Source organism: Lucilia sericata, unplaced genomic scaffold (genome assembly GCF_015586225.1).
Source record: "Lucilia sericata isolate MDLA Ls3-8-SP2 unplaced genomic scaffold, ASM1558622v1 Contig000079F_arrow, whole genome shotgun sequence".
NCBI lineage: Eukaryota > Metazoa > Arthropoda > Insecta > Diptera > Calliphoridae > Lucilia > Lucilia sericata.
This window is the reverse complement of record NW_023994112.1, coordinates 289,445-307,788: the sequence shown is the minus strand read 5'-3', so window position 1 is coordinate 307,788 and position 18,344 is coordinate 289,445. Positions and strand designations below refer to the sequence as shown.

Genomic DNA, 18,344 nt, shown 5'->3' with positions numbered 1-18,344 from the left:
TATGTATGTATGTATGTATGTATGGTATGTATGTATGTATGTATGTATGTATGTATGTATGTATGTATAGTAGGTATGTATGTATGTGTGGAGACACTTCGTTTTACATAATTTAATTTTTAATCTTAGTTGTTTTCGATTTTTAATTTGATATTTTGTTAAAATAAATTTATCAATTTTTATTATAAAATTCAACAAAATAAGTCGTAAACTTATTCTCCTAAACTGGTGACCCCGACAAAAGCCATAACATGCAAAACAATAGGCCAACAACAAGAAGCGTTACAAGAGCACAAGCGTCTCTTGCTGAAAATGATAACAATATGGACGATAACGAAGAATTCGTTGAAGCACCACAATATATTAATCAAAATGATAATGCTGACACATCCTCTCCGGGAACACTTTCATACTCATCAAAAGTGCAAATACCACAACTGCAAGGATACTCTTCCAATAACATTGAATCGTGGTTTATTCGTTTAGAGGCGTTTTTCAATTTGCAAAATATAAACAGCGATAGTGAGAAATTCAGTATTACTATAGTTCATTTGGATGAGCGTTTGTATGATGAAGCTTTCGAAATTATCACCAATCCACCAATGAATGACAAATTTGTTACTTTAAAACATGTAATTTTAAATAAATTTGCCACTTCATCAATATCACGACTAGAGCAATTAGCATCACGTATACAATTGGGTGATACCAAACCAAGCCATCTGCTCACTAAACTACAACGAACTAATGTAACACAAGACAAGAACATAATTCGCGATTTCTGGTTACAACGTTTACCTTCCACAGCACGCGCTGTTTTAGCTGGTATGATGAGAAGTAAACCAGATATATCATTTACCGAATTGTCTATTGTTGCTGATGAAATTGTTGACTCTTTAAGAAATGGTAACAGTGATGTAACAGAAACTTCTGAAGAACCATCAAATTCTGATATATGTGCTGTTCGAAATACAGGAACGGTTAATCAGCGTCTGTCAAAGTTAGAAGATTCAATTTCTCGAATTGAAAAATCATTGAAAACTTTATCAACTTCAAATCAACAAAAACGCAAACCCCATCAAGAAAATTCTAACACAAATAACGTATGCTGGTATCATTTCAAGTTTGGCAAAAATGCTAAACAATGTAAAGAACCTTGTACATTTTTTTCAAAAAACTAATTAGCTCGGCGACTAATTATAAAGTCGCCGATAATCAAATCAAACAAAACATTATTAACTGTTCTTCACGCCTCTTTATAACTGACCGTTCAACTGGTAATCAATTTCTTGTCGATACCGGAGCTGATGTTTCTTTGGTAAGTTCTAATTTATATAAAAAAGTTAAACTTAAGAAGTCATCACCCATGCTGTATGCTGCTAATAATTCTACAATTTCAACATATGGAACTGCTCAACTTTCACTTGATTTTGGTATCCGGAAACAAACAGATTGGAATTTTATTGTAGCTAATACTAATCATAATATTATTGGGGCGGATTTTCTAAAACACTATAATTTAATCGTAGATGTTAAAAACAGAAAAATTATTGATTCCAAAACTAAACATTATTCTCATTGTTTCTCTATACAAATATCCAAATTTCCTTCAATAAAAACTTATGATACTTCTTCTCAGTATTCAAAGTTATTATCAGAATTTGTAGATATCACACAAATAAATAAAATCCCATCACTATTAACATCCACTTCAGTTGAACATGTTATTGAAACAAATGGTCCACCTGTTACAGCTAGACCTCGACGACTCTGCGATGAAAAACTTAAGGCAGCTAAGAACGAATTTTCTTTTTTAACGAAACTGGGTATTTGTAGACCTTCAAAGAGTCCATACGCCTCAGCTCTTCACATGGTACGTAAAGCTAACGGTACATGGCGCCCATGTGGAGACTATAGGTCTCTAAACGCGCAAACTATTCCAGATAAATACCCGCTTCCACACATTCAAGACCTTTCAAGTATTATGCATGGCAAACGAATTTTCAGCAAAATTGATCTTAACCGGGCTTATAATCAAATTCCAATAAGAGAATGCGACATTCCAAAGACGGCAATAATCACACCCTTTGGATTATTTGAATTTACACATATGACATTTGGTCTATGTAATGCGGCCCAAACTTTTCAAAGACATATGCATGAGGTTTTAAAAGATTTAGATTTTACTTTTTGTTACTTAGATGATATTTGCATTGCATCCTCAACACCTGAGGAACACGTTCAACATTTACGAATTGTATTCGAGCGACTTCGAAAACATCAATTAACCATCAATCCTTCAAAATGCGAATTTGGAAAACAACAAATTATATTTTTAGGCCACGTTGTTGATGAAAATGGCATTAGTCCCAATCCAAAAAAAGTCGAAGCTATAAAAAATTACCCTCTACCAACTTATGCTTTTGAACTGAAACGTTTTTTAAATATGATAAATTTTTATCGTAGATTTATCCGAAATCCAATAAAAGACCAAGCTCCTTTAAACAAACTTATTAATGGAAATAAGAAAAAAGATAAAACCTTAATTCAGTGGACTTCCAATACTATCCAACATTTTGAAGCATGCAAAGAAGCACTGATTAAATCAAGTTTATTGGCTCATCCAAAACCAAATGCTGATCTTGTTTTATGTACAGACGCAAGTGATATTGCAGTAGGGGCAGTTCTTCATCAAATTGTTAATCATAAACCTCAGCCACTTGGATTTTTTTCAAAAAAACTAACGGATGCTCAGTCAAAATATAGTGCCTATGATAGAGAATTGTTAGCTATATATCTAGCAATCAAACATTTTAGATATGCACTGTAGGGACGCAATTTCGAAGTATGGACAGATCATAAACCAATTACTTTCGCATTTTCGAAAAAGCATGATTCATCTTCACCACGTCAAATCCGACAGTTGGATTTTATCGGTCAATTCACTACACGAATATTACACGTTCCTGGGGAAAGTAATATTACTGCTGATACCCTTTCACGTATAAATGCTCTTCAATCAAATAATGAAATAATAGATTACCAAATTATAGCTGAAGAACAAAAAGAATGCCCACAACTTAAAGAGTTTCTTGAATCACCAAATACATCTTTAAAACTTAAACCAGTTCCATTAACGAATTCGAATAAAATTCTATTTTGTGATTTTTCAACAACATTGGTTAGACCATTTATACCGAAATCTTGTCGAGCAAATATAATTTCTAAAATCCATAATATCGCGCATACTGGTGTAAGAGCAACTTTTAACTCTGTTCGCGAAAGATATGTATGGCCTAAAATGCAGAAGGATGTTGCAAGATTCGTAAAAAGTTGTATTTTATGTCAACGTTCAAAAATAACCAAACATGTATCAGCACCTTTAAATAAATATTCTTTGCCTTCCCAACGTTTCGAACACATCAACATTGATATCATAGGTCCACTTCCGCCGTCTAATGGATATCGTTATTGTTTAACCATAATAGACCGATACACCAGATGGCCCGAAGCTATTCCCTTAAAGGATATCAATGCGGAAACAATCGCTCGAGCTCTTATTAATGAATGGGTATCTCGATTTGGTATCCCAAATAGAATTTCAACTGACCAGGGTTCTCAATTTAAATCAACACTTTTCACTGAATTATCGAAACTTCTTGGAATTAATCACTTACAAACAACAGCATACCATCCTCAATCAAATGGAATTGTGGAGCGATGGCATAGAACTCTAAAAAGTTCTCTAATGTGTAATAACGCAGATAATTGGACAACTTGTTTGCCCTTAATTCTTTTGGGATTACGAACAACATTTAAACCTGATTTATGTTCTTCACCTGCGGAAATGGTGTTTGGTACAACTTTAAAATTACCAGGAGAATTTTTTATGGACTCCGAATTTATCCCACAAAACGATTTTGTCAAGATGCTGGCCAGTAAAATGAATTCTATTCGTCCTGTTGATACCTCACATCATACACTTAAAAAGCCATTTATTCATCCTGAACTTGCTGCATCTAGTCATGTTTTTGTTAGAAATGATGGAATTAAACCATCACTTACTCCACCATACAACGGACCCTTTTTGGTTATAAAACGTAACAACAAACATTTCCAAGTTAACATCAATGGAAAAATTCGAAATATATCAATAGATCGCTTAAAACCGGCTTTCTTACCTATTTCAACCGACTAGCTGTGAGTACCTTTGCTAGTCTGGAAGGGGAGTATATGTGGAGACACTTCGTTTTACATAATTTAATTTTTAATCTTAGTTGTTTTCGATTTTTAATTTGATATTTTGTTAAAATAAATTTATCAATTTTTATTATAAAATTCAACAAAATAAGTCGTAAACTTATTCTCCTAAATATGTATGTATGTATGTATGTATGTATGTATGTATGTATGTATGTATGTATGTATGTATGTATGTATGTATGTATGTATGTATGTATGTATGTATGTATGTATGTATGTATGTATGTATGTATGTATGTATGTATGTATGTATGTATGTATGTATGTATGTATGTATGTATGTATGTATGTATGTATGTATGTATGTATGTATGTATGTATGTATGTATGTATGTATGTATGTATGTATGTATGTATGTATGTATGTATGTATGTATGTATGTATGTATGTATGTATGTATGTATGTATGTATGTATGTATGTATGTATGTATGTATGTATGTATGTATGTATGTATGTATGTATGTATGTATGTATGTATGTATGTATGTATGTATGTATGTATGTATGTATGTATGTATGTATGTATGTATGTATGTATGTATTTATGTATGTATGTATGTATGTATGTATGTATGTATGTATGTATGTATGTATGTATGTATGTATGTATACGGTAAACTAGCTTAGTGTCAATTACATGAATGTAATCAGTTGAAACAGTAAAAAGTTTAAAATGAATATAAGTTAGAAAGTAAATGAGAGAACTCCTTTAGAGCTAATGAGTGCGTTGTTAGTAAAGTAAATTTTCTTCTATAAATTAGTTCTGATAACTTATTCGCGAACAGTTATCAGCACTACTGGGATATACAGCGTATGATTTAAATTGCGGGTGTACATATTTGAATAAGTGTTTTTTTGTCTTTACATATAATTTTTAAATGCTGTATGTATTTAAGAAATCTCTTTAAAAGTTTTCTATATACATATGTATGTATGTACATAGAACTTCCTAGAATTTATATTTCTTTTTTCTTAATAAAATACATTTTTAAAAATGTTTAAGTTGAAATTCTTTTGGGCGAAAAACTTTTAAGGAATTTTTGGTATTTTGAGAGAGTAAATTAAATTAAAATTTCATACAATTCAAGTTTATGAAAAAACCAATAAAAAAAATCAAGCTTTTTAAAAGTTTAAATAAAGTTACGAAAAAATACAATATAATTTAATTGAATTAAAACACATGTATGTATACATGTTTGACACAAAAACTTCAATTAAAAATTTTACAATTATGCACTTAACTAATTCAGTAACACACAAATAAGGAAAAAACAAAGTTGGTCAAATTGACCAGAACTCCCAGCAGACTTGTTACTTTTAAAACAAAACACAAACAATTTATAAAATTTAAAATTATTCTTGCATATCGTTAATCCCACCCGAACGAGTACTTATGTTTAGAAATGATTATTTTATTGCAGAAAACTAATTTTGATTACGAAATTTTTTTGTGGAATAATTACAACTGAACTAGAACTAGAACTGAACTAGAACTGAACTAGAACTGAACTAGAACTGAACTAGAACTGAACTAGAACTGAACTGAACTAGAACTGAATAGAACTGAACTAGAACTGAACTAGAACTGAACTAGAACTGAACTAGAACTGAACTAGAACTGAACTGAACTAGAACTGAACTAGAACTGAACTAGAACTGAACTAGAACTGAACTAGAACTGAACTAGAACTGAACTAGAACTGAACTAGAACTGAACTAGAACTGAACTAGAACTGAACTAGAACTGAACTAGAACTGAACTAGAACTGAACTAGAACTGAACTAGAACTGAACTAGAACTGAACTAGAACTGAACTAGAACTGAACTAGAACTGAACTAGAACTGAACTAGAACTGAACTAGAACTGAACTAGAACTGAACTAGAACTGAACTAGAACTGAACTAGAACTGAACTAGAACTGAACTAGAACTGAACTAGAACTGAACTAGAACTGAACTAGAACTGAACTAGAACTGAACTAGAACTGAACTAGAACTGAACTAGAACTGAACTAGAACTGAACTAGAACTGAACTAGAACTGAACTAGAACTGAACTAGAACTGAACTAGAACTGAACTAGAACTGAACTAGAACTGAACTAGAACTGAACTAGAACTGAACTAGAACTGAACTAGAACTGAACTAGAACTGAACTAGAACTGAACTAGAACTGAACTAGAACTGAACTAGAACTGAACTAGAACTGAACTAGAACTGAACTAGAACTGAACTAGAACTGAACTAGAACTGAACTGAACTAGAACTAGAACTGAACTAGAACTGAACTAGAACTGAACTAGAACTGAACTAGAACTGAACTAGAACTGAACTAGAACTGAACTAGAACTGAACTAGAACTAAACTAGACTGAACTAGAACTGAACTAGAACTGAACTAGAACTGAACTAGAACTGAACTAGAACTGAACTAGAACTGAACTAGAACTGAACTAGAACTGAACTAGAACTGAACTAGAACTGAACTAGAACTGGACTAGAACTGAACTAGAACTGAATTAGAATAACCTAATTAAAAAATCTGTAAGAAATCTAAAAGGACCAATACAGAATAAAGATTTGGTTTGCTTAATGAACAAATTTGCAAATTAATTTTACCCTACTTTTGGCACTACCTTCGTTGCCTTATTACATAAGCGAAAATCAAGTATATAAATATTAGGGTGATCGACTCGATTTTTCAACCGGTTTTAAAACCGGTTTTTTCTGCTTTACCAGTGTCGGTTTTTTCTTAATGTTGATTTTTCGAATATCGAATAATCCGGTTTTTTCACTTTTTAAAAACCGGTTTCGAATACTTTTATTTGCTTTGTATTCAAAGATTATTTAAATGAAATTTTTAAGTAAATTATAATACAGCCCGTCTAAATTTTAAAAATATTCGAGTCGAGGAACTAGCGTATATTTTTCTACAGCTCCTTTGGTTAAACTTCTTTTCCTAATTAATTAAAAAAATTTATTTGTAAAATTGATAACTGTTTGATAAAATTTTATCAATCTTAAGATTATATTCCAATTACAATAATAAATTTACGGCTGAAATTTTATGGAAGTGTTGGAATGCCTATGCAAATTTCCTAAACAGGGCTTTTAAAATAAGCTAGGATTACAAAGTACCTTATGTTTAACAGAAGTCCCACTTTTTTCCTAATTTTTTTTATATTAAAGAAATAATGTAAATCAGACGACTAGATCTAAAGTTATAATCTTTTAAACTGTTAAAAATCATTTCGGGCCATGTTTTATTAATCAAATTTAAACATAAACATTAAGTTTTTTAAATTAAAATATATTTTTTTTTATAATGAAAAACCGGTTAACCGGTTTTTTCTGTATTTGAAAAATTTCAACCGGTTTTTTTTAAATGTCAACTATTCGATCTATTCGAAAACCGGTTTTTGGAAAATGTCGAATAATCGATCACCCTAATAAATATACGTATATGTATGTATATAAACATAAATACAGAATTCAACTTAATTTTACCAATAAACATGTTCAAATTTGAACATCTACAAAAATGCCTTAAAGCCTTAAATGACAATTTCAATGTCGACTTGTCTTAAATGTCAAACAAGTTTTAGCAAACTGTCAAAAACTTAAAAGGAGATAAAAAAGAAAATTTTGTCACAAAAAAGCACAAAATCAGATTTTACAGCTAAATTGTGAATAATAGATTTCGATGCAAGTGTGAATAATTAATAACTTTTAAAAGTGACTAAAGACAAATTTATATTCTTTTCTTGTGCGCTTGCCGTTTTGGGCTAAAATCTATTTAAATCTGTAAATAGGATTTTTTTGTAGTTTTGTTGGTTTCCTAACGTTCATTTTCGAAAAAAGAAACTAAAATTGGAAATAAAAAATTTGCAAAGTTTTCAGTTGTTCATTTAATTTTGTTTTTTCTAGTTTAGCAAGAAAATTTTATTTTAACATTTTTACACCTCATACGAGAGTGAGAGTATGTACGGTACGGTACAGTACGATACCCCCTGCTCATACTCTAATGAGGTCATAAAATAGTATATATCAGATATAACTTCAAGAACATTTGGTTGTTGTAGTTTTATTTTTCCAGTTTTAGTTTCTGCTGTTGTTGTTCAGTTTGGTGTAATAATAAAAAAAAAAACAGTTACATACATAAAAAAATTGTAAAATTTTGAACTGAAACAGGGTCACATTAAGGTAGTCAAAGCAAAATGTACACAAGAGCATAAAAAGGTTCATTTTCTGCTTTTCTCTGTGTATTTTCGCTAGACTAAATAATAGAAAAATTTTCATTTTGTTTTTATTTTCTACACTACATTTTTACATATTTTACTAAATACACAAGTTTACATGTATACACGTAGAAATAAAAAGAATTTAAGTGGAAATTATGGTTAATTTGAGTTATTAAATTGAGGAAAATATGAAAAAAATAATAAAAACATTAAAGATAAAATATGAGAAAAAACAACAACTATCAAGTTGATGATGATGTTAAGCATGACATGAGTACCAGTTAGTTTGTTAGATCTTTTGAAACGTGTTTTTATGTCTGCATTAGAAATCAAGGTGTTTTATATATTATTTATTACGTATTAAATTATGTATCGGTTCATAAAATACAAAAATACGTAAAATTCGTAAACTTAAACTAAGTTCGCCTTAACACAGTCCGAAAGCTAAGATAGGGTTCATATAAATGTCTTTCTGAATACGGTCTTTGTTCTTGTTCAGTTTAAATTCAGTTCTAGTTCAGTTCTAGTTCAGTTTAAATTCAGTTCTAGTTCAGTTCTAGTTCTAGTTCAGTTCTAGTTCAGTTCTAGTTCAGTTCAGTTCTAGTTCAGTTCTAGTTCAGTTCTAGTTCTAGTTCAGTTCTAGTCAGTTCTAGTTCAGTTCTAGTTCAGTTCTAGTTCAGTTCTAGTTCAGTTCTAGTTCAGTTCTAGTTCAGTTCTAGTTCAGTTCTAGTTCAGTTCTAGTTCAGTTCTAGTTCAGTTCTAGTTCAGTTCTAGTTCAGTTCTAGTTCAGTTCTAGTTCAGTTCTAGTTCAGTTCTAGTTCAGTTCTAGTTCAGTTTCTAGTTCAGTTCTAGTTCAGTTCTAGTTCAGTTCTAGTTCAGTTCTAGTTCAGTTCTAGTTCAGTTCTAGTTCAGTTCTAGTTCAGTTCTAGTTCAGTTCTAGTTCAGTTCTAGTTCAGTTCTAGTTCAGTTCTAGTTCAGTTCTAGTTCAGTTCTAGTTCAGTTCTAGTTCAGTTCTAGTTCAGTTCTAGTTCAGTTCTAGTTCAGTTCTAGTTCAGTTCTAGTTCAGTTCTAGTTCAGTTCTAGTTCAGTTCTAGTTCAGTTCTAGTTCAGTTCTAGTTCAGTTCTAGTTCAGTTCTAGTTCAGTTCTAGTTCAGTTCTAGTTCAGTTCTAGTTCAGTTCTAGTTCAGTTCTAGTTCAGTTCTAGTTCAGTTCTAGTTCAGTTCTAGTTCAGTTCTAGTTCAGTTCTAGTTCAGTTCTAGTTCAGTTCTAGTTCAGTTCTAGTTCAGTTCTAGTTCAGTTCTAGTTCAGTTCTAGTTCAGTTCTAGTTCAGTTCTAGTTCAGTTCTAGTTCAGTTCTAGTTCAGTTCTAGTTCAGTTCTAGTTCAGTTCTAGTTCAGTTCTAGTTCAGTTCTAGTTCAGTTCTACTTCAGTTCTACTTCAGATTAAGTTCAGTCCTAGTTTAATTACCTGTAAAAGCAATCCATATATTTCTAACAAACAACTGTAAAGTATAATATAGTCGGCGACCATACTTTTTTAATTTTTTATAGCATTTTAACGAAAAGTTAAAGTTGTACTTTTTTTAATAAAAACCACATACAAATACATACATACATTTTCATAATTTATATTAAATCTTTTTTTCAGAGATGCGTATAATATACGGTGATGTATCCTCTCATTATTGGGAAACTCCATATTCTCAACCCTATTTTGACAACTCGTCCAGACGAGAAGTCACTTCCATAGTGGGTCAAGCAGCATTGCTGCAATGTAGAGTTAGAAATTTAGGTGATAGAGCGGTAAGTTAAATTAAACCCAACAATTACTTACAATTCAACATAACATTTTTAAACAAAACAAAAAAACACAAAAACATCCACAGGTTTCCTGGATACGCAAACGTGACTTGCACATACTGACTGTAGGCATATTAACATACACCAATGATCAACGATTTCAATCTTTGCACACCGAAGGTTCAGACGAATGGACATTGAGAATATCATCGCCACAACCTCGAGATTCCGGCACGTACGAGTGTCAGGTGTCAACTGAACCAAAAATAAGCCAAGGTTTCCGTTTGAATGTTGTGGGTAAGTTAATGCCACATTTATACGCCACACACACATTATTTCATTTTAACATTTTACCTTTTCTTTTTTTTTATCTTGTTCCTTTTGCTCTCTTTTCTATAATTTTTTGCCTTTTAAAGTGTCTCGAGCGAAAATACTTGGTAATCCTGAATTGTTTATCAAAAGTGGCAGTGATATTAATTTAACATGCCTTGCTATGCAATCACCCATTCCGCCTTCGTTTATTTATTGGTACAAAGGAAAACGTCTAATGAACTATTCGCAACGTGGTGGCATCAACGTTATAACCGAACGAACAACACGCACAAGTAAATTATTGATTTCAAAGGCAACATCAGCAGATTCTGGGAATTATACATGTTCTCCCAGTAGTTCTGGTATGTAATTAGACAGACATTATTTTGTTGCACGCATGCATGCTCGCATAAGGCAGCTGCAACAGCAACAAATACAAAATAGCTGCAACATTGCAAACACGCTGTTTCTAATAACAGTTCAATTTGAATATGCACTATTAATTTATTAACGATGAAATGCAATGAAAACAATTTAAGTACCACCAACCAAAGTAGTACATGAGAATTAGTTGATAACATTTTTATGCGAAAAAGGACTTTATGAAAACTGCTTTTATTTGTCAGCTTTTAGGAATTGGTAACGGAAAAAATAGCAGAAAATTTTGACAATATTGACAGAAATTAATTGATTTAATAAGTCTATATTAGATCATTGTAAAGATTGTAACACGTGAGCCTAAAATTATATGTCAGTTCTTGTTCAATTCTAGTTTAGTTCTGGTTAAGTTCTGGTTAAGTTCTAGTTCAGTTCTATTTCAGTTCTTGATCAGTTCTAGTTCAGTTCTAGTTCAGTTCTAGTTCAGTTCTAGTTCAGTTCTAGTTCAGTTCTAGTTCAGTTCTAGTTCAGTTCTAGTTCAGTTCTAGTTCAGTTCTAGTTCAGTTCTAGTTCAGTTCTAGTTCAGTTCTAGTTCAGTTCTAGTTCAGTTCTAGTTCAGTTCTAGTTCAGTTCTAGTTCAGTTCTAGTTCAGTTCTAGTTCAGTTCTAGTTCAGTTCTAGTTCAGTTCTAGTTCAGTTCTAGTTCAGTTCTAGTTCAGTTCTAGTTCAGTTCTAGTTCAGTTCTAGTTCAGTTCTAGTTCAGTTCTAGTTCAGTTCTAGTTCAGTTCTAGTTCAGTTCTAGTTCAGTTCTAGTTCAGTTCTAGTTCAGTTCTAGTTCAGTTCTAGTTCAGTTCTAGTTCAGTTCTAGTTCAGTTCTAGTTCAGTTCTAGTTCAGTTCTAGTTCAGTTCTAGTTCAGTTCTAGTTCAGTTCTAGTTCAGTTCTAGTAGTTCAGTTCTAGTTCAGTTCTAGTTCAGTTCTAGTTCAGTTCTAGTTCAGTTCTAGTTCAGTTCTAGTTCAGTTCTAGTTCAGTTCTAGTTCAGTTCTAGTTCAGTTCTAGTTCAGTTCTAGTTCAGTTCTAGTTCAGTTCTAGTTCAGTTCTAGTTCAGTTCTAGTTCAGTTCTAGTTCAGTTCTAGTTCAGTTCTAGTTCAGTTCTAGTTCAGTTCTAGTTCAGTTCTAGTTCAGTTCTAGTTCAGTTCTAGTTCAGTTCTAGTTCAGTTCTAGTTCAGTTCTAGTTCAGTTCTAGTTCAGTTCTAGTTCAGTTCTAGTTCAGTTCTAGTTCAGTTCTAGTTCAGTTCTAGTTCAGTTCTAGTTCAGTTCTAGTTCAGTTCTAGTTCAGTTCTAGTTCAGTTCTAGTTCAGTTCTAGTTCTGTTCTAGTTCAGTTCTAGTTCAGTTCTAGTTCAGTTCTATTTCAGTTCTAGTTTAGTTCTAGTTCAGTTCTAGTTCAGTTCTAGTTCAGTTCTAGTTCAGTTCTAGTTCAGTTCTAGTTCAGTTCTAGTTCAGTTCTAGTTCAGTTCTAGTACAGTTCTAGTTCAGTTCTAGTTCAGTTCTAGTTCAGTTCTAGTTCAGTTCTAGTTCAGTTCTAGTTCAGTTCTAGTTCAGTTCTAGTTCAGTTCTAGTTCAGTTCTAGTTCAGTTCTAGTTCAGTTCTAGTTCAGTTCTAGTTCAGTTCTAGTTCAGTTCTAGTGCAGTTCTAGTTCAGTTCTAGTTCAGTTCTAGTTCAGTTCTAGTTCAGTTCTAGTTCAGTTCTAGTTCTGTTCTAGTTCAGTTCTAGTTCAGTTCTAGTTCAGTTCTATTTCAGTTCTATTTTAGTTCTAGTTCAGTTCTAGTTCAGTTCTAGTTCAGTTCTAGTTCAGTTCTAGTTCAGTTCTAGTTCAGTTCTAGTACAGTTCTAGTTCAGTTCTAGTTCAGTTCTAGTTCAGTTCTAGTTCAGTTCTAGTTCAGTTCTAGTTCAGTTCTAGTTCAGTTCTAGTTCAGTTCTAGTTCAGTTCTAGTGCAGTTCTAGTTCAGTTCTAGTTCAGTTCTAGTTCAGTTCTAGTTCAGTTCTAGTTCAGTTCTAGTTCAGTTCTAGTTCAGTTCTAGTTCTGTTCTAGTTCAGTTCTAGTTCAGTTCTAGTTCAGTTCTATTTCAGTTCTAGTTTAGTTCTAGTTCAGTTCTAGTTCAGTTCTAGTTCAGTTCTAGTTCAGTTCTAGTACAGTTCTAGTTCAGTTCTAGTTCAGTTCTAGTTCAGTTCTAGTTCAGTTCTAGTTCAGTTCTAGTTCAGTTCTAGTTCAGTTCTAGTTCAGTTCTAGTTCAGTTCTAGTTCAGTTCTAGTTCAGTTCTAGTTCAGTTCTAGTTCTAGTTCAGTTCTAGTTCAGTTCTAGTTCAGTTCTAGTTCAGTTCTAGTTCAGTTCTAGTTCAGTTCTAGTTCAGTTCTAGTTCAGTTCTAGTTCAGTTCTAGTTCAGTTCTAGTTCAGTTCTAGTTCAGTTCTAGTTCAGTTCTAGTTCAGTTCTAGTTCAGTTCTAGTTCAGTTCTAGTTCAGTTCTAGTTCAGTTCTAGTTCAGTTCTAGTTCAGTTCTAGTTCAGTTCTAGTTCAGTTCTAGTTCAGTTCTAGTTCAGTTCTAGTTCAGTTCTAGTTCAGTTCTAGTTCAGTTCTAGTTCAGTTCTAGTTCAGTTCTAGTTCAGTTCTAGTTCAGTTCTAGTTCAGTTCTAGTTCAGTTCTAGTTCAGTTCTAGTTCAGTTCTAGTTCAGTTCTAGTTCAGTTCTAGTTCAGTTCTAGTTCAGTTCTAGTTCAGTTCTAGTTCTAGTTCAGTTCAGTTCTAGTTCAGTTCTAGTTCAGTTCAGTTCTAGTTTCAGTTCTAGTTCAGTTCTAGTTCAGTTCTAGTTCAGTTCTAGTTCAGTTCTAGTTTCAGTTCTAGTTAGTTCTAGTTCAGTTCTAGTTCAGTTTTAGTTCAGTTCTAGTTCAATTCTAGTTCAGTTCAGTTCTAGTTCAGTTCTAGTTCTAGTTCAGTTCTAGCTCAGATCTAGTTCAGTTCTAATTCAGTTCTTGTTCAGTTCTAGTAAAGTCTCTTTAAGTTAAATCCAGTTCCGTTTCGATTCAATTTTCGTCATAGTAAATGAAGAAATAACATTCGAAGTTTTAAATATTTATTCTTTCATTTATAGATTCCGCATCGGTCGTAGTACATGTCATTAACGGTGAACATCCAGCAGCCATGCAACATGGCAACAATAGTGCTTCAACTCTGACACAATCAATTCGTATAGTCATGCGATCGTTATCGTATGATGCCCTCATTTCGGCATTCGTCAATCTGTCAACCCTGCATCATATATTCTCATCCATAGTTGATTTAATGATTACAACAAATTGTTGTCTAGTGTTATTGGGCATGACCGTATCGCAGTGTTTCCTTGTGCATAATGGTCGACTGCCGCGCTGTATTACCAGGTGACTGTAATCAAGTGGGAAATATTCGGCATTGGCCGAATCTAATGCATTGCCCAACATCATTAACACTCACAACAGCAACAAAACCAACAATAAGAAAAACAACAACAAAAAATCACCATTCAACACCACAATAATGGATGTTTTTTCGACTTTAAGCGATTTGATCGTTTTAACTTCAATTAGATGTTTTTAATTTTTAAGTTTTAACAAAAAACGACACACGTTTTATTATTTATTTTTTAAATTTTAAACAAGCAGCAACAGCCAATGGTAGCGATGCCTAAAAGCATAACATATTTAAAAACCGAAAAACATCTGAGTTTCTCCCTAATTGGGTGATTATAAGGGTGTTGAATATTTAAATTGAAAATGAAAGCAAAATACAAATATGGCGGTCAAAACTGTTGCAAAACCACGTTAATTGTGTGTGCAAAAAAAAAGAGAGTAAACTTTGCATTTGTTTATATTGTTCATAGTTATTAATTATTACATAAATAAATAAATAAATAATTAAGTAAGTTAAAAAAATAAATAAACACAGAGAAAAAACCAAAAATAATGAAATAATAAAAAAGATTTTAATTATGTATGACATAATATTAAGTAGATAAACGTAAAAATAAAATAAAAACCAAAGATAAATAATAATAAATAATTATAATTGTTTTTTTATTAATTCTTGGGATTTAGTTTAGGTAAATAGTATTTACTATTTATTACTAAATAGTTTTAGGTAAAATTCTATTAAATGAAAATTGGTGTTTTTATTATATTTTATATACGTACATTAGGGTGACACCTAGTAAAGGATGCCTTAAGGATACATACTTTAAAAATAAATTAATTAATAATACATTAGGGTGGCACCTAGTCAAGGATATAATAGCGATCTCCGCAAAATAAAAATAAATAAATATTTTCTTTAATTTCGTATTGAAATCAAAATCGTCTAGCTCCGTTCTAGTTCTTTTCTAGTTCTGTTCTAGTTCTTTTCTAGTTCTGTTCTAGTTCTGTTCTAGTTCTGTTCTAGTTCTGTTCTAGTTCTGTTCTAGTTCTGTTCTAGTTCTGTTCTAGTTCTGTTCTAGTTCTGTTCTAGTTCTGTTCTAGTTCTGTTCTAGTTCTGTTCTAGTTCTGTTCTAGTTCTGTTCTAGTTCTGTTCTAGTTCTGTTCTAGTTCTGTTCTAGTTCTGTTCTAGTTCTGTTCTAGTTCTGTTCTAGTTCTGTTCTAGTTCTGTTCTAGTTCTGTTCTAGTTCTGTTCTAGTTCTGTTCTAGTTCTGTTCTAGTTCTGTTCTAGTTCTGTTCTAGTTCTGTTCTAGTTCTGTTCTAGTTCTGTTCTAGTTCTGTTCTAGTTCTGTTCTAGTTCTGTTCTAGTTCTGTTCTAGTTCTGTTCTAGTTCTAGTTCTGTTCTAGTTCTGTTCTAGTTCTGTTCTAGTTCTGTTCTAGTTCTGTTCTAGTTCTGTTCTAGTTCTGTTCTAGTTCTGTTCTAGTTCTGTTCTAGTTCTGTTCTAGTTCTGTTCTAGTTCTGTTCTAGTTCTGTTCTAGTTCTGTTCTAGTTCTGTTCTAGTTCTGTTCTAGTTCTGTTCTAGTTCTGTTCTAGTTCTGTTCTAGTTCTGTTCTAGTTCTGTTCTAGTTCTGTTCTAGTTCTGTTCTAGTTCTGTTCTAGTTCTGTTCTAGTTCTGTTCTAGTTCTGTTCTAGTTCTGTTCTAGTTCTGTTCTAGTTCTGTTCTAGTTCTGTTCTAGTCCTGTTCTAGTTCTGTTCTAGTTCTAGTTCTGTTCTAGTCCTGTTCTAGTTCTGTTCTAATTATGTTCTAGTTCTGTTCTAGTTCTGCTCTAGTTCTGTTCTAGTTCTGTTCTAGTTCTGTTCTAGTTCTGTTCTAGTTCTAGTTCTAATTCTGTTCAAGTTCTGTTATAATTCATTGCAATTAATTGTTCTCGGTACCTGGTGGCTACGAACAAAATAACATGATAAATATCTATTATGTGAAAATCCAGTCCACAAATATAAACTCAAGTAGATATGTACATATTTCGATAGATTTAAAAGTCCGACCTATTTGAACAAAGTATGCGTTAGTTTGAAACAACTTAATTTTTATAAATCTTATTAGTAATTAAAAATAATTACAGCACGATTTTTATTGAATAATTTTACAAAGCCCTTTAAAGTAAAATTTCTTCATAAAGTTCATTTCTTAGAAAAACATCATAAAATATCCATCCTTGTACGAACACTTGTATTATTACAAGTTTTAATTTAATTCTTAGTATGAGTACTTAATTATGTAAAATGGTATTTAATATCAAATTAATTATATGTACTGTATTGAGTACGAAAGAATAAGTACTAGTTTATAACAATTAAAAAGAGAAAGAGATGAGTAAAATAAGTGATATAAAATGCAACCATTATAACGGAGATGTAACATTAAAGATAATGGTACTTTCTTTTTGTACTATTTTAAGTACTTATTCTTTCTTAGATAATAGACATTGGAGAATACAAATTCGTCTTGTATTAATAATCATATTCTTTAGAATTAAAGTTACTATTAAAATTTGATAAATTCAGTTCAGACTTAATGGCTTGTTTAATATTTAGAGATAATTAGACTGAATGCGGCATCTCTTGTAAACTAGAAACATTTGTATCTTGATCTTTGTATTTAGTGTTTTATAAAGATTAGTTAGCTATACTCTTCCATCCGACTTTGTACCAATAAAAAGTACTTTTATCAATTTCAATCTTCACTGCATTTATTAATAACGATTTTTTTTCGCTTTAATTTTCTTAGACTTTATTATTATTTATGCAAAAATTTTGTTCTAAACCCATTTGGTTAAACCTCAATAAAATTTTATTTAAATAAATTTTAAGCACATAAATAATACGTGGTAAGAAAACCAAAAAAAAAATAAAGAAAAAACAGACAAAAAAAATTATAAAAGATGATAAAATAATAAAGAATAAATGAAAGAAAATTAATCACTACATTTTCTATTTGCACAAAGAAAAAAATCTAAATAAAATAAAACAGCAGAAGCTGATTTGTTGAACACTCTAAGGGGTCGATTGTTAGGTTCAGTCGGTCGGTCTTTTGGGTTTTTTAGTTATTAATTTGTTTTGTTTCTTCTCAATCTTTATTTATGTATAATCGTACAATAATTTAGTAACTTTTTGAATTTGTAAAAAGAATTCAAATTGAATTCTTTGTATTCGTGCTGAGTTGGCTGATGGTTGGCTGCCGACTCGGCTGCAGCATAAAGCTAAAAAGAGGTATTTGACCTTGACCTTTCAGATCCCCCCTATAGTTTAGTTAAATAATTGCTCTACTTGAGTTTGGATAAGTAGTTGTTGTATTTGTGTATTGTTATTCTTGTTGTTGTTATTTGTGGTAACGTTGGTACAAAGTCGGTGGTGGAAGCAATTATTCCTTCACCCTGTACTAGAAACTATAGCAGCCAGCAGTAGTAGTAGTAGTAGTAAGTAGCAGTTGTAGAGATTACACACAGAGTGATAAATTTTATTTATTGTTACAAAAAGGGTTTTAAGCTTTAGTGTATAAAAATAAAATATAATAACGGTACATTTTAAAAGCTTAACAACATATTGAAAAGGCGCTAAGGAGTTGGAGGAGGAGAATATTGTTGCTTATGTTGATGATGAAGTAGGAGACAAGAAAACATATTTTCTGGGTCAATAGGATTAACACAAAAAATGAAAAAAAAATATAAAAAAAAACAGACTGATAAGATTAAAGACATTCTTCATACAAACAAAGAATGACAAACTAAAAAAAAAAAACAAATTCCGTAAATATGGTTAAAGGGTAAAAATGTTATTCATACACCCTCGCATTGTTTATTCCTTTAATACAAATACCTCTACTAGTTCTACAGCTGTAAGTGATAAGGGCGGGA

At 31.6% G+C, this 18,344-nt stretch overlaps 1 protein-coding gene across 6 annotated transcripts in view; it reads left to right on the top strand.

The window, feature by feature from the left end:
- LOC119616555 (limbic system-associated membrane protein-like) overlaps window positions 1-15,039 on the top strand; it is a 96,672-nt gene extending 81,633 nt beyond the window's left edge. For all 6 annotated transcript variants that reach the window (XM_037972977.1, XM_037972975.1, XM_037972974.1 and 3 more), the window contains exons 3-6: window positions 10,153-10,307; window positions 10,391-10,601; window positions 10,721-10,978; window positions 14,138-15,039. In XM_037972977.1, the coding sequence (XP_037828905.1) occupies window positions 10,153-10,307; window positions 10,391-10,601; window positions 10,721-10,978; window positions 14,138-14,427 (914 nt within the window). In that variant the 3' untranslated portion in view covers window positions 14,428-15,039. The remainder of the gene's footprint in view (window positions 1-10,152; window positions 10,308-10,390; window positions 10,602-10,720; window positions 10,979-14,137) is intronic.
- Window positions 15,040-18,344: the final 3,305 nt, after the last annotated feature.